Here is a 24393-nt window from a genome sequence, read left to right as displayed (position 1 = left end):
TCGGGCGCGAGACAAAGTGAGTTGGGTAACCCTGCCCTGAAGCAACACAAATGCTCCACGTCCCAGGTACTGCACCTGGGCGAGGAATACATATCCCACTGCCAACAGCTAAATCTAATCACTGCAGCAGGTCGCAGTGAGTCAATAACATTTAAATGAAATGAAGAAACGAAATACTGTTACCATATGGTAACATTTCCTCAGGATCGCAGGGAAGATAAGAAGTTTGTGGTGAAGGGGAGGGTCATTTATGCTCATTGGTAGTGCAAGCTTGATTAAAATAAAAGAAAGCTTGGTAGCATTTCCGTTGGGGGGTGGGACTGCCTCATGCATAAAGGCTAAAACGAGGAGGACACAAGTGGGGGTAATATGATGTATTCTAAGGTTTTCTGCCCTTAATGCAGACAGACACACCTGGGGCACAGGAAGCAACCAAAGACCAGCTCACAGAGCAGAAAGTATATGAAAACCCTGCAAAAAGGGGATCGATTTTGAACCTGTAACACCCTGTGGTTCATGCACAATGTGTCTTTCCATCTACAGTTGAAATAATATTGGTTATGCCATGCTCTGTGTTGGAAAATGGCACTCTCTGCATGGTCACATACAAATGTTTTGCCTTCCTCCTCCACTTTTTCTGACCTCGTTTTTGCTGGGCTTAGAACTCTGAGCAATTCACTATTGCTAACCAGTGCTAGTGCATGTACTCTCTCCCTAAATACCATGGAAATATTGCAGCTTACCGCTCTTCAGAGCCGCCGTATCACTGCTGCTTTGCAGATCAGGACCAGCACATCACCGTCGCTGCGTGGATCGGCAACAAAGCATCTCCTCGATTGCCCCCGCAACCTCGACATCAACACCACCAAGATTAAGGTACTTTTGTTCAGCGGGCCCCACTGGGTTCCTGCACCCAGCCTGCGCTCCATTGTGGTCGGCCTGAGCTTTTGGCTTTTTCCCAGTCTGTCGCGACCAGATATCCAAAAAAGCGCTTACTGCTTCTAAGAGCTATTTTACAGTTTGTTCTTTAAAAAATCATATTTCTAGTTATACTAAGAGCTATTTTACAGTGTGTTCCTTAAAAAAATAATATCTCAAGTTCTACCTACTTGATTCATGTTGTTTTTGTCTTGTTTTATTTATTAAATTCAGCTCTATTTCTATAACCTGTTGTGAAATCTTTTTGTTATGGCGCTTTCACTGTTTTACTGTAAGTGTTGCACAAATGCTTTACACATTGCCTCCAAGTTAAGTCTGACTGCTGTGTGCCAAGCTACCAGAGGGTGAGCACGGGTTAATTTGGGGTTTGCCTGCTTCTTACCGTGACTAGGACTGTGGTTGCTGCTTAACTAGAGCTCGTACCCCAGTCAACCTACAATCCAATTTCTAACACTCTGAAACTGCATGGTCAAATAAAACATGTTATATGAAACAAGTATACTAAGAAAGTGACATTCACTTGTGCATTAGTACAGTTCTAAAAGTAGTACGAGCTAGGGCCATCTTAAGGTGACATTACAGAAGTCTTTTAGCCCTCCTGCTCTGGTTGGTGTGGATCAAATAAACGGACTGGCATACACACACGTGCAGAGCCTCGACAGAAACAGGAGTTTGTGCCCAAATGATGTTTACAAGTAGAGCACAAAGTTTGTACTGACTCTTAACTTTCTTCCCTAAACTAATTTCACAAGGTCAAACGTAGAAATCTGCATGAGTTTTCAGCTGGAACCAGAGGAAAACATGCTGTAATACTACACTATCCTCCATTCCGACCTGCAGAATGTAGATTGGGACATTAATAATGCACTAGATAAAACAGCCTACTGTGGTTAGTTTTTAAGGTTGAGCCTGCAAGAGCATGAGCTTATGAGACACTCTTGTATCCAGAAATGGGCTTGGAGCCCACCTGTTGCCAACCATTTGTTGACCTGCGTGACACTCTTCTTTGCAGCTTCCTAATTCATCAAGGCAGGCCTAACACCATTTCCGTTCCTCTCTGTGGAGCAGGAATCAAGCACTGATTGATTCAACTTAACAGTGCCCATCCGCTGCTCCCGACGTGATCGAGGTACTATTTTGCTCTTTTTAACTTTTAGTGCTCTGCCAACAGAAGGCATGACTGACAAAAAACATGCTCAGCAGGACAAACAATATTGCAAAGATTGAATTTCCTAGAGTTAACTTTCTTTTATTTTGGCAAGTCTTCTTTTCTCTTTTTGCACTCATTTTCTTTTGCTTTTGATCGTGGGCCCTGTTTTCAAAAGATGAGGATTATGTTACTGCATTACATTGTTTCTTTCTCATGTGCAATTTTTGAAATGATGCTTTAACACATAATCAGACAGTACACCCCAATCCACCGCACTCCAATCTGCCCACTCCAATCCATGCCAATCCACCCCACACCAATCCACCAAATCCATCCCACACTACTTCAATCCATCCCAATCCAATCCAAACCACTCACCCCAATCCAATCTATTCCAATCCACCACACTCCAAACCTCGCAACCCACCCCACCCAACTCCAAACTGACCAAATGAAATTTCGCCCCACTCCATCTAAAACAATCTGCCCCACTCCAATCCACAACAATCTGTCCCAATCCATCCAAAACAATCTGCCCCACTCCAATCCAAAACAATCTGCCCCACTCCAAAACAATCTATCCTACTCCAATCCAAAACAATCTGCCCCACTCCAATCCAAAACAGTCTGTCCTACTCCAATCCAAAACAATCCGTCCCACCCAAACCAAAATAATCTACCCCACTAAATCCAAGACAATCTGCCTCACTCCAATACAAAACAATCTGCCCCACTCAATCCAAAATAAACTGCCCCACTCAATCCAAATCAATCTGCCCCACTCAATCCAAATCAATCTGCCCCACTCAATCCAAATCAATCTGCCCCACTCAATCCAAAACAATCTGCCCCATTCTAATCCAAAACAATCTGCCCCACTCCAATCCAAAACAATCTGCACCACTCCAATGCAGCACAATCCGCTACACTCCAATCCAATCCACCTCACCACAATCCACCCACTTAATCCACCACAATCCTCCCCACTCCAGTCCCATCCACCCCACACCAATCCAATGAAGCCATATCCAATCTACCCCAATCCAATCCAACTCACCCCAATCCAATCCACACCATCCCAATCCCTCCCCAATCCACACCACTCCAATCCAATCCACCCCACTCTAATCCAAAACAATCTGCCCCACTTTAATTTGCTCCACAATAATCTGCCCCACTCCAATCCAAATCAGTCTGCCCCACTCCAATTCGAAACAATCTGCGCCAGTCCAATCCAAAACAATCTGTTCCACTCCAATGCAAAACAATCCGCCCCACTCCAAACTGCCCCACTCCAATCCAAAACAATACACCTCACTCCAGTCCAAAACAATGTGCCCACTCCACTCAGCCCCACTGCAATTCAAAACAATCTGTAAAGAGGGTGAACTTTGTAGAAGGTCTACGGCGCTCTAAGGAACGTAAACATAGATATTATTGTTCCCTTCTCCTAAGTAGTGCTTTGAGGTAGGGAGGTCACCCACTCCCCAGTTAGATGACCGAGGTCAAACAAAATTTGCGATTTTTAGATCCCCCAGCACACGCTAATGTCAACAAACATAATCATATTCATGTGAAGTACATAAATGACACAATCACATAAATTTTTGTTTTTCTTGTGTTCTTTAGTTTATTCTTGAAGTTCTGGTCTTTAGCCAACACATGTTTCGTCGTCATAGTATCCTATGCCGAGGACACCTAGCTCATCCTAGCCCTCACCAAGGACCCCACCACCACCAGACTCAATTTCCTGGAAGGAATGCATCCTGGATGAGCAACAGCTGCCTGAAGCTCAACTTGGAAAAGACAGAAGTCCTTGTCCTCGGAACCACACCATCAGCATGGAACAACACCGGGTGGCCCACAGCCCTCTGCAGCCCTCTGACCCCCAACAGATCACGCCAGGAACCTCGACATTGTACTTGACTCCTCCCTCTCCATGAAGCGACAGGCCAACGCTGTCGCTTCCAGCTGCTTCTACACCCTACACATCCTCCGTAAGACTTTCACATGGATCCCTCCTGAGACAAGGAAAACAGTCACCCATGCTCTCATAACCAGCAGACTTGACTATGGCAACTCCCTCTATGCCAGAATCAACAAGTCTCTACTCCGCAAGCTCCAGATGCTACAGAACACTGCCGCCAGACTCGTCCTCGGCATCCCACAACACGAGCACATCAGCCAACACCTACGGAATCTCCACTGGCTCCCCATCGAGAAGAGAGTCACTTTCAAGATACTCACCCACACCTACAAATGCCTTCACAACACCGGACCCCAATACCTCAATGAGAGAATCACCTTCCACGTACCCAGAAGAAACCTCTGAATCCGCCGACCTCGTCGAAACTCCATGCATCGGCAGAGCCAGAACAGGGGGAAGAACCTTCTCCCACATAACAGCCAAGAACTGGAACGATCTCCCGAGACCTGGCTCTTCGACTGAACAGAACCATGGAACCCCCACCAGAGCGCCTTGAGACCTTCATGGGTGAGTAGCGCGCTTACAATTCCCTGATTGATTGATTGATGTGGAAATGTTCTAATATTTTCAAATAAAATCATGTACTTTTCCTTGCATGGGCCGTGTAGGGAACAGCACTCTGTGACCTCACACAACTGTGGAAGCAACAAGCTTGTGGCAAATATGCAGCAGTTTAACCAACATTTATTTTCTTTTTTTAATTACAAAACCATCAGTTAAATAAATACATATATAAATACATGAGGAAATGTAGCCAATATTAAATAGATACATTATAAAGGGCAAAATGAAAATTCATATATCGACGTAAGAAACTACCATTAATATAATTTGATATACAACGATTTCAAACAATTCAGACGAAATCTTGACCAGTCTCGCTGGCTTTTTTCCAAATATAGATTGGTACCCAAATACACTTTCCTAGTTTTTTTGCTCTCCGTCCCTCCTTTCACATACCCCCTTTTTAAGATGAAAACAGATAAAAGCCGTGCAAGCCATTGCTGAAAAGAGGGGTGGAACAGATTCAAGCAATCAGAAGAAATGCAGATTCTTACCACCACCATGGCCAAAAACAAATCATTTTGATGTATCCCTGTCATTCTTTCACTAGCGACCCCCAGCAACATTAATTCAGCTGTAAGCGTTACTTTTATCTTCAGGGAATGAACTAGAACAGTTTCCATATCCTTCTTCAGGGTTTCTAAGAGTGGACAAGCAGAAAACATGTGTATAATATCTGCATCTGTGCAGGGGCATCGGGGTCAGTGTACCCCAACTAAGGCCCCCTATTGGGCTATCTTGGCCAGTGTATAGTAATGAGAAATATCCTGCATCAGTAGATTTAGCCCTCCGTATATTTGACTGCATCCCTCGTGATCCCTTATTAACTCCATTATAGGGTGCTTACTAAATCCTATTACCCCCCTTCCTTCTTAACTAAAAAGCTCCATACCTGAAAATATTTTTTTAAATCTTTCTGATCAACCCCCATAATTAATCTGAATTTTCCTCAAATTACATTATTCCATCTGCATCAATAAGATCTCCCATCTTCCAAACTCTTACGTCCTCCCAGCGTGACATAACTGCATCATGGAATATTTCCGGAAGTGCTGGGTTCCTGAAAAGCGGTGTATAAAAATGCATCCTTCATAACCCTAACTTTTTTGTTTGCAGCTACCCATTACCCAAATTTCAACCAGCCCCTCTCATGACTAGTGTATGGGTAACCTCATTAATATTCATGAGGTAGGTCGATTTGCAACCCATTTCGAATCGCAAGTATGAAACAAAAGTTTCATTCAAAAGAAATAGGGATTTCCAAATAGCTATTTGGAAATCTCTATTTCTACTCTTTGTACATCTGGCCCCAAGAGCTAGAGACCCTAGTCCGTGCTTCAGACCGTAATGGCCTACATAAAATGTTAACTAAATCTGAATATGAGGTCACATGTTCTCAAACAGGACACATTGAATGTTAAAATGATTTCTTCCAATGAACCTATAAGTAGGCGTGACTTGCTGTTGTCGTGCTCCTGGCTTACACATGAGTTTTAGGGGTTAGTCAAGGGTACTCCAGCTTTGCTCATGGAATCCAGGAGTTCTACGAGGGTGAGTCACATCAAAATCACTTTGACTCATGCCTGCTCGTACTAATATGAAGTTTTATTCAAATTTGTGCTCAGATTTCTGCGTTTTTTGGCTCCATCTTGCTGATAAGCTACCTTGGGCTGCGCATGACATAAGATAAATATAATTAATGTAAAGGAAATGTAGACCTTCGTATTTGCATAGGTTGAATGCACACTCGAAAGACAGTAGATTGTAACAATGTCACAATTTTGCTCTTGAACTTTCATTATACAGATGTTGCAAACGGTCATGCTGATGCAACCCAGAGAGACAGAAGGGTATCCGTAGCTTGCTTTGGGGGAAGATGAGAGGTGTCCTCTCGTGCTCCATAGCAGGCCACTCCCGCCATGAGGATTCTACCAGCATTATCACTTCTACAAGGACACACTGAGCCAATAATGTCGAGAGCATTATGGAGTCTGGAAAGTTAGGCAAAGGGAAGGTCGAGGGGGTAACTGAGGTGGATAGTAGCAGAAGCCAACCCTAAAACAATACATGCTTCATCCTGCCAAGCTCACGGCTCCTCGCCTTATTTAGAGGTGGTTGCACCTCTGAGTTTCTCACAGCTGAGTATCAGGTCCAGTGGCGTAACATAAGCCCACACAGGCCTGTGGTGCGGCGTGGGGGGGGGCTCTAAGCTCCAAGGCCCACCTTGGCAAAAGTTCTAGGTGGTGAGTCACGCCCCCCTTCCGTGCACTTTCCAGGGGGGCCCGGCCCCCTCAGGTTTTGTTACACCACTGGTCTGGTCGCTTTGCCTTTAGGCCATAGGCCTGCGAGCATTACAACATCTAAAATGCTGCAGATGTCGGGCTGTGCTTCTGACAATCCAAGGCATGATGGTGGGGACCTGGAGAAAAAGATGAAATGTTCTCTATACGCAGAGAAAAAACGTCCTTTGTCTGGGACTTTTTTGTCGGAAATAACCACAATCTAGAGTTCTGTCTGTAAAAACAAAAAATCTCAACGGGCCGTCATGGCAGGCTGCTGACTGTTCCCGTCGAATCAGCGGGGAACCTAAAATATCTTAAAGTTACAGAGGCCCGTGACCACAGGTCTGCTGAAGAGAGGGCATCTGCCACCTCAGTGGTCCACCAGCCACAGCCCGATTCAAGTTCTAAAGCTTTACATCCATCCTACTCCATGACCTGAAGCCTTGGCGTCTCTGTGTGAGGCAATGTGCAGATAATGCTCACATTACACTCTAGAGTTCACATCAATGCATGTAGTGCTTTTCTATTCAGTTATCTTCTCCTTGCAAGGAGGTGTCTTGTCTGTCGACTGTTTCTATGCAATGATCGTTATCTGCTTTGTGTTCATTTTCCTCCATTTCTTTCAGTGATATTATGATTCCCTGTCAAGAATTGTCTGACGATAAAATGCTTTAAACTATAAAGGCATTTCCTTCGTAAAAACAACTATGATTATTGATGACAGTTGCACACTAAATCATCAAGACGTCTGAAAGCAAGCCTGCTGTGTCAGTGAGTCACCTGATGTACGGCAGGCTGGGTATGATGAGTCACCTGATGCACGGCAGGCTGGGTATGATGAGTCACCTGATGCACGGCAGGCTGGGTATGATGAGTCACCTGATGTACGGCAGGCTGGGTATGATGAGTCACCTGATGCACGGCAGGCTGGATATGATGAGTCACCTGATGCGCGGCAGGCTGGGTATGATGAGTCACCTGATGCGCGGCAGGCTGGATATGATGAGTCACCTGATGCGCGGCAGGCTGGATATGATGAGTCACCTGATGCGCGGCAGGCTGGGTATGATGAGTCACCTGATGCACGGCAGGCTGGGTATGATGAGTCACCTGATGTACGGCAGGCTGGGTATGATGAGTCACCTGATGTACGGCAGGCTGGGTATGTTGATGCACGGCAGGCTGGATATGATGAGTCATCTGATGCACGGCAGGCTGGGTATGATGAGTCACCTGATGCACGGCAGGCTGGATATGATGAGTCACCTGATGTACTGCAGGCTGGATATGATGAGTCACCTGATGCACGGCAGGCTGGATATGATGAGTCACCTGATGTACGGCAGGCTGGATATGATGAGTCACCTGATGTACGGCAGGCTGGGTATGATGAGTCATCTGATGTACGGCAGGCTGGATATGATGAGTCACCTGATGCACGCAGGCTGGATATGATGAGTCACCTGATGCGCAGCAGGCTGGATATGATGAGTCACCTGATGTGCGGCAGGCTGGATATGATGAGTCACCTGATGCACGGCAGGCTGGATATGATGAGTCACCTGATGTACGGCAGGCTGGGTATGATGAGTCACCTGATGTACGGCAGACTGGGTATGATGAGTCATCTGATGTACGGCAGGCTGGATATGATGAGTCACCTGATGCACGGCAGGCTGGATATGATGAGTCACCTGATGTGCGGCAGGCTGGATATGATGAGTCACCTGATGTGTCTCAGAGGTGGCTGACCCTCGCATGATTTGCTTTGTTTTGTTTTAGCCTAACTGCCCTGTTGGCCACATGAAGAAAGACTTATAGTGCATATGATACCTATGGACATAAAGATTTTCAAATAATAAAAAAATGCGTACCTTGATTCTCGGTCATCTGAAACAGTCAGTTGTAATACATTAATGTCGGTTTTTGCGAAAGCATCCGAAAGCTGGAAATAAAAGAAAATAAAGTGATTTGCAGTTCAAACTCAAAGTTTCCATTATTAAAGTACTTAAAAGATTTCGGTGGTGCATTTAAAACTGAAAGAATTATAAGCGCATTTTTGAATTTTTAAACGATATAATTTAATTTAATGTTTTACACCCTTACTCCACAGTAGTTGTAGCTAAAGAAAATTACCGTTACAGATGGTTCAGCCATTATGCAAAGAAGCCCTTTGTTCACTGATGTAAATTGCTTCCATAATATGGGAATCAGTCTCTAAGGTTATACAAAAATATCTTAGGCAAAACAAGAAGTTGTGGTAACTATTGGTCTTTGAGATGCGGGTAGTAAAAAATAGCATTTACGCCTGCAGGGATCTGCAGACACCTTCATTCCAGGAACAAAATGAAAGAAATATTGTAATTACGTTTTTTGTGAAAATATATTCTATATTAGCTCATAAATGATTGCATTCTACCTATCATTGCCAGTTTTTAGATCTGGCCGGAGAAAGCTTCAGCTGTAAGCCAAAGTAGGCAGAGACATAAAGGAGTGCGCCTTCAGACACGGGGTCTGGTTTAGATGATGTTGTTTCGCAGCCTCAGCGGTTCCAAGTCCTCCCGCCATATTCAGATGCTGCGGCTATCGACAAGGGACTGCCACTGTGGCAGGCTTCTCTGCCGCCTATCAGCACTCCGTCGCCGCCATATTCAGATGCTGCGGCTATCGACAAGGGACTGCCACTGGGGCAGGCTTCTCTGCTGCCCATCAGCACTCCGTCGCCGCCATATTCAGATGCTGCGGCTATCGACAAGGGACTGCCACTGGGGCAGGCTTCTCTGCTGCCCATCAGCACTCCGTCGCCGCCATATTCAGATGCTGCGGCTATCGACAAGGGACTGCCACTGGGGCAGGCTTCTCTGCTGCCCATCAGCACTCCGTCGCCGTCAGATGTAGATGTTCTCATTGTGCTGGTGGTGTCCTGGTGGCAGACTTTGACGCAGTGAGGTTCATCATTATCTTACTACACATGTATCTTGTAAATGTGTTATAAAGTAGTTGTAGGTAATGTATAAATACATTGCTTTATATATAGAATTGCACAACAACATACACACACTATTGAATGTGCAGCCACAAGCACAACCCCCACAATCACCACCACCAAATAAATATTTTTAATGTGTCAATACTGGTCTGTTCATTTTACTGCGATAAGTTGTAAGATGAACACATATGCATGGCACATGAAAAAATGGCATGTGAGAGAAATGTAAAAATACACGAGGTGAACACAAATGTTACCATATGTTTAATAGTGAGGCAAGTAACACTGAAGCCTACCTTAGATCCCGGCAACAACAGGGCTCCTGAGAGTCATGGTGATGTAGCAGCAGCACAGGAAGGACCCCAACAATGGGGTTCAAGATGGAAAGAGAAGAGGGAAATTGGAAAAGGTGCGTTTTCACCTCTTTTTCTTCCATTCCACCTACTCAGGTATGGAGGTTTCCCCGCCACAGTTGCCTTGATGGAAAGGCACATCATAATCTGGACGCTGGTATTCTTGCGGGACTCCCACCGACAGCCGCTTCTTCTTCTGACGGCATCGGCGCTGGAGCAAGATCCTGGTGGCGTTGGCAGGACTCTGACGGTCTTCCCTCCAGAGACACACCAACCTCTGAATACAGCGGGCAGACGGCGAAGGCGGCGGGCGGGAAAACAATGGGAAAAGCGGCGGTGGGACTGGATCCGCCAACATCTAAACCAGGCCCATAGCTAGAAGCTGCGCTTAGCACTGTGCTGCAGGTATAGCAGCCACAGCACCGACGCATGTGCAGGAGAAGCATCTCTATCAGTCTGTGCCCTGTGCACCACCATCAAATATCTGAGTCTCACTACTGCCGTACACTTGTGCAATGTAGCCCAAAGAAACAGCTCTATAAGCTCCAAGCTTAGGATCTAAATTGTCAGACTTTCCAGAACCAAGAGCTTCGCCACTTCCATTATTAACCCTTAGAGTGACTTGCTAAAACTATGTATGTGACGGGGACATTTTACCAGACTTCCCAACAAACCTTGTCGTTGACAGCTCTGAATCGGTTGATTACCCTTAAATGACGCTTTGAAGTCATAGCATTAGCAGAAGCGCCCTCTGCAAACATAAATAGATTCGATACTTGGCTGTGCCTGGAATAGAATACACTAATCTGGTTGAAAACACACAAATAAACAAACACGTAATTAATCGCCACACTTGCATGGTTTAGAAGAATGAAAATGATGGATCCTTTTGTTTTTATGTGGCTGGCTGTGAGAGCCAGACAGGGTACCCCTGCTTACCTCTGGCCATGTGCACATTCACCCTTTAAAGACTTAGGGGCTTATTCACAAGCCCCTTGCCCTGCTGATGCGTCACTTTTAATAAGGGAAAACGTGACGTACCTGTGGCGCAAGGGGCTTGCAAATAAGCCCCTATATTTGAAGCTTTTGAAGGGTTACAGAGCGAGCATGTGTTTCAACTACTTCAGATTTTGCTGTCATACGTGAAACATAAGGGAAACTTAACAAAAGGGTTATACGCTGTAGAAACCTGCAACTGGTAGGATCGTCCACCAAAACGAAAGAATTTGGAGATGAGTGTGATGCATGGGGTGCATACAGGCAGCACCTTGTGCTCACACTCGCCACACTCTCTGGATGTGCACATCTGTAATCAAGGGAGTAGCCTGAAAATTAAAATACCCCCCACTTGAACATTCCTCTAATCAGACCGAGTGCGCACAGCTATCAAATGCAAGCTTCCTAAGAAGAGTTCCTTTTACTCCCCCTTTCCTTTATCGATCCATCTATTCATCCATCAATCTGTCCATACTTTCACTTTTACAGATACCCACCCATTGCCCCTTCCATCGATTCACCCATCAATGCGTTCATGTATCCATCAATCTTTTAACTATCCATTTATTCGCTTCATCAGTGCATTCTTCATACTCCCATCCATTCACAATTTCCCCAGTCAATCCTCTCCCTCTTCCATCGAGTCATTCATTCATCCTTTCATCCTACCTTTCACCTCTCTTCCATCTTTCATTTCACGTTCCCTTCCTTCCTGTCACCCTTTCTTTCTCCTTCCCTTCTTTTTTCCCATTGTATCTACCCATCTTTTTTCTCTCATCCTTGCTTTTTCTTTCATATCTCACTCTGTCATACTCAGTCATTGTTTTCTAATGTATTCCTCTCTCTGAGTTTTCTACTATTTAACTTGTTTCTTTATGTGTTTCGTTCCCCGTGTATGCCAGCTGCAAGCTCACAACCCTCTATCATGGTATTTCCTAGCAGTGTTCTGCATCCTCATTTTGTCTGAAAACCTGCAGAAATAAGTGGCTCATAACAATTAATTAATGTTTATGTGGACCTAGTTCACCAGCTCATGAGGCCCAGTGGGAGCCCCCGCTTAAGCTTCTAAAGTGGGGGGTCCCCTACGCCCCTGTCTGTAACACATGCAATGTGGAGTCCACGGTGTCTGGGGTCATTATCTCTCCTACATGAGGAGGGGCAGTAAGTGGAGCACAGCCACAAGCAGGAGGTGAGAGGGCTGCAGTAAGGCCCAGGAAGGCAGGCAGACAGGGTGACTAGGGAGGGGGCAGAGACGCCCCAGTTTAATCGTCGACTCCTCCCTCTCCATGAACCGCCAGATCAACGCCGTCGCCTCTACCATTTTCAACTGCCTCCGCATCCTCCGTAAGACCTTCAAATGGTTCTCCCCCGACTGCAGAAAAAACGTCACCCACGCACTCATCACCAGCAGACTAGACTATGGCAATGCTCTCTACGCTGGAATGAACAAAACTCTCCTACACAAGCTCCAAGCCATCCAGAACGCCGCAGCAAGGCTCGTCCTAGGGACACCGTGCCACGAACATATGACCCAACACCTATGAAGTCTCCACTGGCTCCCCATCGAGAAGAGGGTCACCTTCAAACTCCTCACCCACGCCTACAAATCCCTCAACAACATCAATCCAAATACCTCAACGACCGAGTAAGTTTCCACGTACCCAAGTGATACCTCCGCTCCACCGACCTCGCCCTGGCAGAGGTCCCCGCATCCACAGAAGCAGAGCTGGCGGGAGAGCTTTCTCCTACATCGCAGCCAAAACCTGGAACGAGCTCCCGGTCAACATCAGATGCTCCCCAACCCTCCACACGTTCAGGAAGAACCTCAAGACCTGGCTCTTCGACTGATCGGGAGCTGTTCTCCCTCCTTCCCCCCCAGCGCCTTGAGACCCTCACGGGTGAGTAGCGCGCTGATTGATTGAATCGAGAACGAAGCATCGTAGGAGCCCTTCCCACTGAAGACTGGCAATAGGGAATGATTTAAAATCACTACTAACACTGGTGCGCCTCTGAAAGAATAAAAGTATTTTAATGAGCATGCAATATTTCACTTTTTAAAAACGAACGTTTTAATGACATGCAAGTCATAATCTTTCTGCAAACTTTTTCTGGATAGTTAAGCGCTTAATTATACATTTACGCCACTCTAGTGAAATAACCTATGGCTCAATAAAACCCTACTTTAAAAGTATGTACTAATAAACAAATTAATTATATTGTATGTTAATTATTATAGTGCAAAAAGTAACATTTCATGTTATTAGCATAACAGAGCTAAAACTGAGTTGAGCTATCACAACATACTGCTGTGCAGATTTAAAATTATAGTCACTTTACAGTCTGAAAACGGCAGGCCATACTCATAAGACGTTTTTTTAATGAGATTTGATTTCAATACACAGGTTTCCCTTTTTCTCATTTGTTTGCAGGTTTTCATGCAATTATTTAATTTCTTCCAGAAGATCTCAAAAGAGGCTTTGACGAAAGATGCACACATTTTTATTTTATCTGTCTAATGTTTGCTTTTCCACTGGCTACATATTACATTAAAAACTGCCAGTCTGGCTTCAATGTTACAGTGGGTAGCAAAATGTTTGAAGCCCAGGAGGGCCGGCCAAACAGTCCTGTGCACTTAGGAAGTGCAAACCACTCCTCTCCTTGCTCTAGCCAACCCCGCCCGAGAGTCCCTGAAAGCGAAAATAATAACAACGCTACGTTGTTATCATTTTAGTTTTCCTTTTGATTAGTGGGGCGACGTTCCTCTACCTTAGCGGAGGAGCTGCCACCGCACAATGTAAACATTTAAACTCACAATAATAAAATATAAACTCTTAAGGATGGAATGATATATATGTTAGAAATAACCATATTTTGCTTCGAATTCTCCCATATTTTTGCCTTCTTTTGCTGAACCTGTTTCTATTAGCAGGGTCGGACTGGCCGTAGCAGGCACAGGACATTTCCCCGGTGGGCAACCTGGGGTTGGTCTGGTTTTGGGCCCCTGGGGGCCAATTTTGTTACATGACCATTTTGCAATATCGGACGCTGTAACGAAATCAGCCGAAACTAGACGTGGCAAACAGCTCGACCGCAACCACAAACCCCCCGGGTCCAGCCCTGTCTGTTAGCTAATGAACTATGTACACTTTACTCCTGCTAACCAGTGGTAAAGTGCTTCTTCTCTTCCTCCTAAACATGGTAAAATGGGCATTTCAACCCCATAAAATAAAACTTTTGCAAGGCTTAAGCCTTCATTTTTAATACTTATAAGTCACCCCTAATGTAGGCTACAAATGCCCATAGGCCAGAGTGCATAGTATTTATAAAGTAGGACATATATGTTTAATGATTTACATGTCATGCCAGTGAAAAACCTACAAATACCTTTTCATTGTGGCAAGGCTGGCTCTCCCATTGAAAAAAATGGTTATTTTATAACAACTTAGAAAGCTTTGTTTCAGTTTGGGAGCAGTTAGAAAAATGATTTAAGGATTGCTTTTAATAATAATTTAAAATCCAACTTAATTGTCAAGTTGGCTTTTATATTACTATTTTTGAACTTACACCTTAAAAAAATTGCCATTTTCCTGCCTACAACCAAAAGGCTTTCCTTCCAGAGTCCAGCTGTCACCTGACCCTTGATGGCTCCCCTATGGTGAGCTGAGCATTGCTCTCAGACAGTTGCCAAAGGGCCTTGGGAGTTGGGAGGGGGACTCCTCGCTTGACAGGATGCCACTCTAGTTAGGCTGGCACCTAACCCAGTCCTAACCTCCAAGTGGTGCTCACAGGTCCTGGACCCTTGGTGAGAGTTAAGAGTGTAGTTCTCCTGTACCCTAAATTACAAGAAATGGTACTTAGAAACTTTTTGGCAAATTTCTGCCTGGAAAACCTTTGAAGACCAAAACTGCAGTTGAAGCCGCAGCATCAACATCGAATTACCGGTTGGCCTCAGCTTTCTGGTTCACCCAATTGAAGGGAATGTGACTTCCAGAAAAGTCCAAACATAGATGGCCTTATCAGGTGCAATGCCAAGCAGTAACCTGTTGATGTTGAGGGCTTCCTTGGTGCAGATTCGTACTTCACTTGCTTGAAACTTTCAACTCATCATTGGTGAAAGCACAAGGACTTTGCTTTTCAACAGTCCGCTGTCGTCGAGCTTCGCTTGAGATCCATTGTGCAGCTTACCCTACAATGACTCGTCGACTATCACTTTTTCTCCATAAAGGTTTTTCAGCCAGAATGTAAACCAGTAGCGGCTTGTGGAAGGAGTGCCGCGGGGCGGTGGGGCAGGGTGGGGGAGGAGCAGGGTGGGGTGTAGTAAACTCTGACTCTCGGCCGACCGGAGTAATGTAAATAAATAAATAAAACAAATTTCATTGCGCGAGCTGAAACTCCAATGCGTTTCAGCGAGCGCAATGAAATTTGTTTTATTTATTTATTTATTTATTTACATTACTCCAGTCGGCCGTAAGTCAGAGTTTACTACCCCAACCCTGCACCTCCCCCGCCCCGTCCCACGGCACTCCCTCCACGAGCCGCTACTGATGTAATTTCCACCGAAACAAACCTGGTGCTTATATCCAACCCACGCTCCATCACGGTCAGGTTTCACTTTTGGCTTTGACACAGTCCAGTTTCACCACATAACTGTGATTGGAGCTTCACACTTCTTGGCGCTACTTTGAAATCAAAGTTTTAAATTCATTATCTGATTTTTGTCATTTTTATCTCATTTTATTCATTAACAAGTATTCTATTTGTCTATCTTGTTATTGGATATGTCTTATGAAGTGTTTTCACTTTATAACTATTTAAGTGCTACATACATACTTTATACATTGCCTCTAAGTTAAGCCTGACTGCTTTGTGCTAAGCTACGAGAGAGTTGAGCTTAGGTTAATTTAGTGGCTTTAGTGTTTCACCCTGATAAGTAGTGTGTTTATTATTTAAGGTGAGTCATCACCACCTGTAGGAAAGACATCCTTTTTGCACTGGTCACCCCCATTTTTTGACTGATGCTGATGGTTACTGCCTCTGAAAGTGCCCTGAGCTCTGCTAGCCAGACCCAGGGCCAGTGCTCTGTCCTCTTAAGGGTTATGGTAATTGGTGTAGTTCATACTGGAAACACAACCTACCTGTAGGTCCCTACTATATGGTAGGGCATGTAGTGTTAGAGGCCCCAGTGGACTTAATGCACTTAAGTCTGCACTGCTGTGGTGCCTGGTGTCGTAAAGCACGGCCTGCCTTACCAGTCTGATTTTACAATAAAACTATGTTCAAATTCAATATTGGAATTAAAAGTTCTTCCCAAGTCCAAAAGTACCTTTTTATTACTTATACATCACCCCCAAGGTGTGCCATAGGTGCCCCAATGGTTGGGTGTATTGTTATAAAAAAAACAGGGACAATATAAAATATGTTTTATATGCCCTACTAAGGAAAAACAGCCAAAGTCATGTTCCCAATGTAGTGCTGATAACCCCATAGGCTAACATGGGGAACGCTTTATTACATTTTATAAAGTCTATCCTTGTATGGGAGCGAAATGAAATACCATTCAAAATATCAAATTAATGGTCACATTAAATCCAACAACTTGCCAAAGTCGGATTTAATATAACCAGTACAGGAAAGTAGTTTAAGTACTTACTATCCTGAAGTTATCTAAAGCACCCCTATAGCAGCCTTCCGATTGGTCAGCCTGAGTCAAGCTGCTCCCTGAGTAGGTGTGAAGAAGCCTGAGGCTGCAACAATCCAGCCATTTGATTGGAAAAGATTTGCTTCCTGGAGAAGCCAGGTAGAGGAAGGGAAGGGGGCTGGGGGAGATAGGCTGGACTTGAAAGGCAAGAGAACAGTTGTCACAAGACCCAGCCCAGTCCCCACTTCCTTGATCCCCAGCCAGATGGCAGTCCACCTAATTAGATTAGGAGCGGGGCTGGACGTGGAGTGTAATCAGTAGCTAGCCACACCTCTGGGTTGGGTTACCCAGACAAATATGCACCAAGGAGAGACTTTTTCCATTTTGATTTTTTGGGGAAATGTTGCATTCTGGGCCCGAAACATGTGGTCATAACAGAGGGAGGAAGCTTTACCAGTATTGATGAGGTTGCCCCCCTTCTGCCAGTCCAGAATGGAGGATAAGTATGGAAGATCTGCAGGAACACTTCAGAACACTGTCTGGAACAAAAGAAGAAGGACTGCACTGCCAGACACTTGGACTGCACACCAGAAGGCTTGAACTCAGAAAGACTGCACCTGCTGCACTCACAAGACTCCACCAAGAAAGGACTGTGCCTGACCCATAGGAAAAGGAGTGGACTCCCTGATCAGTGACAGGTACAACAGAGCTGGAAGAAGTCACCTGCCAAGCAAAGAGGGAATACTCCCAGCTGACCAGTTGCAACTGGATGTTTCCTGGACCGCGCATGTGCATTGTGGGAAATCGAGTCTTAGCCCCCAAAAGACCATCTAGAGTCTCTGAACCCTTGGATGGTGCTACTATACCTTTGTTTTCCCCAAAAGAACCAAGAAATTGCAAGATTTCAAACTTTCTGCAAAGTTTTGCAGAAAACCTCCAGGAGAAGACTGGCTCAACTTGAGAATCAAACCACCAAGTCGCTGATGGGACTGGCCTTGCTGGCTCATCCCATTTAATAGTTTTAGGCAGAGCTCACCTCAACGTCGAAAGGGAAGCCATCAACAACCACTTTGAGACCCTCCTCGCCATCAATGCACTGGATTCGACACCTGTCTTTTCACACAGTAGCCGAGCTGCAGCAGACCACCATCGTCAGCATGAACTCTGAATCCAGCTACCCCAAGCACACTTAGACAAGCCTGTCAATGAGCCAAAAGAACCAAGAAAAAGCCTAAGTCCGAAGGTCAAACTTTGACCGGGACCTAACCCATAGCCTCGCAGGCTCACGCTCTGTTGCAGTCAACTTAAAACTTTGACTTTGTCCGTCTAGCGTGCCCCCTAGTGGTCACAAGTGGTGCTTTCGGGTTTCTGACCCTATAAAGTACCATTTTTTATTTAATCTTTAGAAATTCATATCTGCAGTTCCCTACATTGGATTTTTGTTGTTTTGGTGTCATTTAAAAAAATATTCTCTATTTGTAAAATTGGTGATGGATTTTTATTGTATTGTGTATTTTACTTATTTACTGTTTTGCTGGTATTAAATGTTTTACACATACCTGTCTCCTAAATTAAACCTAACTGCTCGTTTGCTAGGTTACCAAGGGTTGAGCAGGGATTGATTTACTGAGACTTGACTGGACCTATTATTGATTGTAGCATTATTAATAGCTGAGGGTAAACACTGCGACCTAGTAATAATCCACTTTCCTACATTTCTTCCAGTGATTATCACAGTAATCCCAGAAGCCATAGTATAAAACAAGGTTAATATGAAAAATATATCAAGCATTTTGCATCATGCATTCCTACTTACACCATCAGAGAATAGAAATGCACCCTACCTAATATCAACATATATGGTATCAGTCTCATGATTATTGTATTTGCTGGATAGTTATTGAAATCTCCTAACTATTCATATGCCAAGCAATGTAAGTATCTTTGCATACTGGTCTACAGTCAGATAGCAATACTTCAGCATGGTCCTCTAACAATCAGTCCTCATGTCTCCCACCCTGAAATCCTCTTTACATATTCTCCTCAAATGATTTTCTATGGAGAGTGGCAGGGGATCCCCATCACAGCTTTTCATATCATCACTCTGGAACACTAGAGGTGCTTCTGTAACAAAAGCACACACAAAGCAGGCAAATGTGGCAAATTTTTATCCTTCCACGTGTGATTTGTGCCGGTCCAGATGGCCGTGAAGCTCTAACTATTGCGCACAGTTGTGTAGAATCTCAGATGACAGATAATGTCAGTTCTTTTTTTTTGTTAGCACAACCGTCAGCTTACAGCCCTAAGCACACACAGTTAACATTACCATTCAAAATATTAATTTCTATGCCTTAACACTGACATACACAAACCTATTTCATTGGGCAGTTCCACCAAATCCCTAAAGTAGGGAATTAGTACTCTCATATTGGCATGCAATCATGCCTAGTTTGGTTGTAACATGTATCTATTACTACAAAAGCACTGCCTCTCAAGAGAGGTGGAGTTTCCTTTTTACGTTCAAGGAAAAGCAACTATCCATGAAGTCCCGGATGAAAGCACAAAGGACCCTGAGCCTACAAACCTCAGAATAAATATATGAAACACAATCTTAACAGCCACCAGACCAGAATGAATGTGAGCACAGAGCTCATCGAGAAGTCAATGTACAGCTTGCCGCGCCCAGAGAAAGCAAGACAATACTATGCTTGTTGGGCCCTAGGACAATGAGTGCAGTTCATGCTTTTCAGTCTTGAATATTTAGGCACGCTCTTTGGACTATAATTGAACAATTGGTAGGTTTGTTACTGTATTATTTTCTTTTCCTAATTGGGCTTGCTTCTACATTAGTAAGTTGCTGCCCCCAGTGGGCATGATAAGGAAACTCACCAGGCCATGCCTATGCCCCGGAAGCTATCCTGTTTGAGAGTTCAGTTTGTTTCCAGATATAAGGTTACCGTTTTGGGTATTTCAGTTGTTACTGTTATTTCACTATTTTCTTCCTTCTTTGCTTTTTCACAGTGACCGAAACAATATGCTCAGAAGGGAATGTGTAAAATCAGTTGTTATGATCTTACAGTTTCTAGAGAATATGTTTGTGTTACCCTTTTCTATTTTTAGGGGTCATTAATCGGAAAGTCAATGGACTACTTTACTGATACTACTTCTTTAAACTGTCTCACTGTGAGCCAAGTGTGTATGGCTAAAGATGGAGTTACTTAAATCAGTGACTCTTAAATGCGCAGGCCCCATATTGCACAATGCAACAAAAGGAAAAGGCATTATTGACATGGCTCCAAACGAAAGATGATGATGCTGTTCTGCTGCAAGAAACGAATTTGCTGAAGGCTGATAGGCCTCACCCAAAGTCTTATTGGTTTCCCATACAATACCATTCCACCACTCCCACCCAGTGGCGGGCGTCTCAGGTAAGTGCGGTGAGACGGTGGGGTGGGAGGGAGAGAGTCGATAGACGACAGAATAGGTCAACTTAAATAAAGAAATACAACCTATTCTGTCATCTGTCAACTTTTCCCCTGCCCCACCCTGCCCCACTCCACTGCTCTACTGCATTTACCCGCACCAGCTGCGACCGCTCCTACCAAATGAGAAGTGGCTTTTGTTAATAAGGAGAACAAGGTCTTAGGGCTGCAAAGTAAGATAGATGTTCAACTCTTATTTCAGTTTTTTATATGTGGCCTTCATACAGATATTGAAGAGTTTTTTGAAAATGTGTTCACAACAGTTTCAAAATTTACCAGAGGAATGTTGATTGTGTTAGGCGACTATAATACAATGGATCCCACTTGTGATTGTCCCATGACAAAGACTGTTAATAGAGACATGTCTGAAATAGGGTTATTACTTCAGAGGGGTGAGAGTACCACTCAAGTAATTAATACATTCCTTGTCAGTGTGAACCACAAAAGTCACTAAATAACCTGTTCTCAACCATCTGATATTTCGACAAAAAAGTAGAAAGGCTTAACTTAGAGGCAATGTATTAGTAGTTATGCAGCACTCAAACAGTAATAAATTGAAAACATAACACAAGAAAAATTCCAAACCAATTTTGATAAGTAGAGTACATTTTATTAAAACAAAATGACACCAAAACAACAAAAATCAAATAAGTCAAACTGCCAAGAGATCTGAATTTGTTTAATTTTCACTGCAAATATAGCCAAAAAGCACAAAGCACCAATTGTCGTTATCTGGTCGCACTGGACTGGGCGAAAGTCCAAATTTAAGGCTGACTGTAATGGAGCGCAAGTTAGATACAGGGACCAGGATAGTTTTACCTTCTAACTCAGCCCATTTTCACACAAGAGGAACATCAACAAGGTCATTGGCAGTGGTTGCAGGCTGGATCTGGAGAGGGGTCGTTGACAGAGAACAGCTGAAGGTCCAAGTCTTGTTTGGCATGTTACGTTTGTAGCTTGGTTGTCATTGGTGCGAAGAGCTGGTTGGCAATTGGAACTTCGCTCTTGTGGGAAAGGCAGGACACTTGTGGGCAATGCAGAGAGCTCTGGGTAACGAAGTCCAGCGTGTATAGTCGGGAATGTCTCGTCAAATATGGGTCCCACATTGGCCTTATCTGCACACGTACACGAAGATATCAAGGACTGTTCTTTTCAATGGGAAGAGCCAAAAACCTGTGGTTTTTCACCTGGAGTTCAGTTCTTCCAGTTTTAAGGTTGGAGAAGTACATTCTGACACCCCCTGAGGGTCCAGCAGGATCTTGGGGGCAGATCTTGTGGGTTAGTACTCACTTCAACAGAGGCCAGCAGAATAGGTCAAGCAGGTCCAGTTGGGACTGATCAGGTGGGAAGTTGTGAGGTAAGGCCGCTGGAAGCTTGTTGTGTCCCTGTAGCTCAAACAGAAGGTCAGACAACTGATGAAGAAAAAGAGGTATGCATTTCCTAAATCTTTACAAGGGCAAGTACATAATATGCCATCCCTAGGTATAGAACAGGTCGCAAGGATATTAGGAAATCAGGAGCAAGAGCCCTTACCACCCAATTGGGTGGCATGCATCATCATTGGGCAGCTCCTTGTTAGGCCGGAGCTGCAATGCCTAACGGGCACCCACAAGGGGGATCTTTGCCGGAGATCTTTTAAAAAAAGTGCAGTCTAAAAAGAGAAATAACTGAATGTAGATTTGGAAGTGTGAGAGTTAAAAATGACTTAGAGGTACCGAAAAATTATTTATTCTGGTGGTTTATCTTGTCATTGTTAAGAATAGGGAAATAAATAGTGGGAGAAATATTGTTCCTTCTTGCTTTAGGTTTGAGTTAGGGTCAACATGTTTCTTGCCTTCTTGTCATAAGGATCTGAGGCAATTCATCAGAACCAAACTGTAAATATCCTAATCTATGTGGATGCAGGACCAGCATTGTGATACAGAAAAGTGCCCAATCCAAAAGTCCACCAAACAAGTGTGGTTTATTTAGTATCTACATTCAGGCATGAAGTAAATGTCCTCATTATTATCAAAATTGTACACCTTAGGTATTAGGAATGAAGCCGCATATTGAGTGGAAATTAAGGTGGATCTGGCCTAATTAAATTGCTTTCCTTATAATAGTGGAAAAATGAATTGCCAGCTGGGAGTACTATATAATTCACAAAACAGGACAAAATGTAGAGTATCCTGGTCCAAAATGTTGTCACTGCTACATGGGGCTAAGTTCTTAACTTTTTTCCAGACTATAGGAACTGCCATATGCCAACGCAGTAGATTCAGCCTAAAGCAAGTCAACAAAAAGTGATGTTGGGGATCTGTGACAAAGATAAGATAGGATTCAGTAAGCCCATAGGTAGAAACGATAACATGTGTACAGACTTAGGACTTAACTAGCTTCTTGCACTCCCTAGAAGTCACCTCTTGTTATGCTTTCAGGATACTCAAATAATTCTGGGTGACCCAGTTCCCCGCAGGTATGTCTGATATAGTTCAATCATGGGATTAGTTTAGCTTCATCCAAATGCATGCAATCCCTCAGAATTACCCTATTTAGCCCCTTTTCAGGGTTACTCAAGATTAAGATCCATTTTGACAAAGGGGGTATTAACTACAAATCAGATGCATAACCCACACCTAACTCCTCATGGACCACAAAAGAAGCTGTGGATTGAGGCACTGCCAAGAGGCGTCACAGTAATTTGTTTTCAATATTTGGAGATCAGGGGTCTTTTTATAGCCCCAGATATCACTCCCATATGAGGCCAGGGCAATACATTTCAATTGGTAAATTCATATGCGGGCTTTGATAATTGTTGCCCTCAGCAGGCTTGCAAAATCTAACACAGAGGCCTTTGCCCTGGCCATTGTATTACTTTTAGCCTTTGGAAGAGGCGCCCAAAATCCCTTCTCATCAAATAAAACCCCAAAATAGGGGACACCATTAACCCTTGAGATCTCGGGCCCTGCCAAACTATAGGCTGTCTGCCCCTTGCCACCATTTCCCACTACCATAATGTGCGATTTACCAACATTTGTGCATAGATTTAGCCTACCCATAAAGCGGATGAAGAAGTATTACATTTTTTGAAGGTCGACTGTGGTCCTAGATAATAGGACCATGTCGCTGGCATACAAAAGTGCTGGAATGCTGTGAGTACCTGCTCGTGGAGTTTCTGGACAGGCTACATGGAGAGTCTCCCCCAAATCATTAATATAAAGGGTGAATAATACTGGTGCCAATATGCATCCCTGCCTGACTCCGCGGTGCACTTTAAAGGGAGCTGTGGTATTTCTATGTTGGTTATATCTTATTACGGCCTCCATTTCATTGTAGAAATCATGCAGGGAGTACACTATATCTTTATCTAGACCCATGTTTAGTAAAATAGATTGACCATATTGAAGGCTGACTCAATGTATCACTGTCCCTTCCACCATTGATCCTGAGGCAGAAGCTAACATTTCTTTTTTGTGGAATGGAAAGAGGACAAGGGTTACGTGATTGACAATTTGTCAGCAGATCAGCGACTGCAGGCTAGTTTGCCCAACACAAAAAATTATACCCTAGCAGCACAAAGAAGCATTGTACTGGCATTGACTTTTCTAACCCCATCCAAACCACGGGCTACAGAAAAGCAAGAGTATTCTGACTTTCTTCTTTGATATGCTTATTGGCTTCCTCATGAGCATACAAAGTGACTTGGCATTCTATTGAATATCTTATCTACTCGTTTAAATTAAAGCACTGGCACCTGCTGGCCTGACAAGAGTAGGTTGTTGTCTCCTATGAAAAGGGAGACAGCATTTGAGTTAGAGCCATCTATGATAAAGGGACATTGAGAAATGGACAATTTTGGATTGAGCTTTTCCATTTATCCCACAGGGATAATTTCTGCATGTCTCAGTTGCAGCTTTGCGTGCCAGCACCAAATGTTAAAGGGAAAGATTTATCCTTTATAGAGGACTCATTTGATAAGGTGTCTTATTACTGTATAAAGGGATTTCATCCATTGTTTTAAAATTATCCCA

The 24393-nt window shown here is 44.0% G+C and overlaps 1 protein-coding gene across 1 annotated transcript in view; it reads right to left on the bottom strand.

Annotated features, from left to right (window-relative positions):
* Positions 1-24393, bottom strand: part of ADGRG4 (adhesion G protein-coupled receptor G4) — a 1724535-nt gene that overhangs the window by 1130215 nt on the left and 569927 nt on the right. The window contains exon 10 of the mRNA XM_085607949.1: positions 8797-8867. Within this exon, the coding sequence (XP_085464075.1) occupies positions 8797-8867 (71 nt within the window). The remainder of the gene's footprint in view (positions 1-8796; positions 8868-24393) is intronic.

This window comes from Triturus cristatus, chromosome 5_2 (assembly GCF_964204655.1).
Source record: "Triturus cristatus chromosome 5_2, aTriCri1.1, whole genome shotgun sequence".
NCBI lineage: Eukaryota > Metazoa > Chordata > Amphibia > Caudata > Salamandridae > Triturus > Triturus cristatus.
This window is presented reverse-complemented; position numbering and strand designations above follow the sequence as displayed.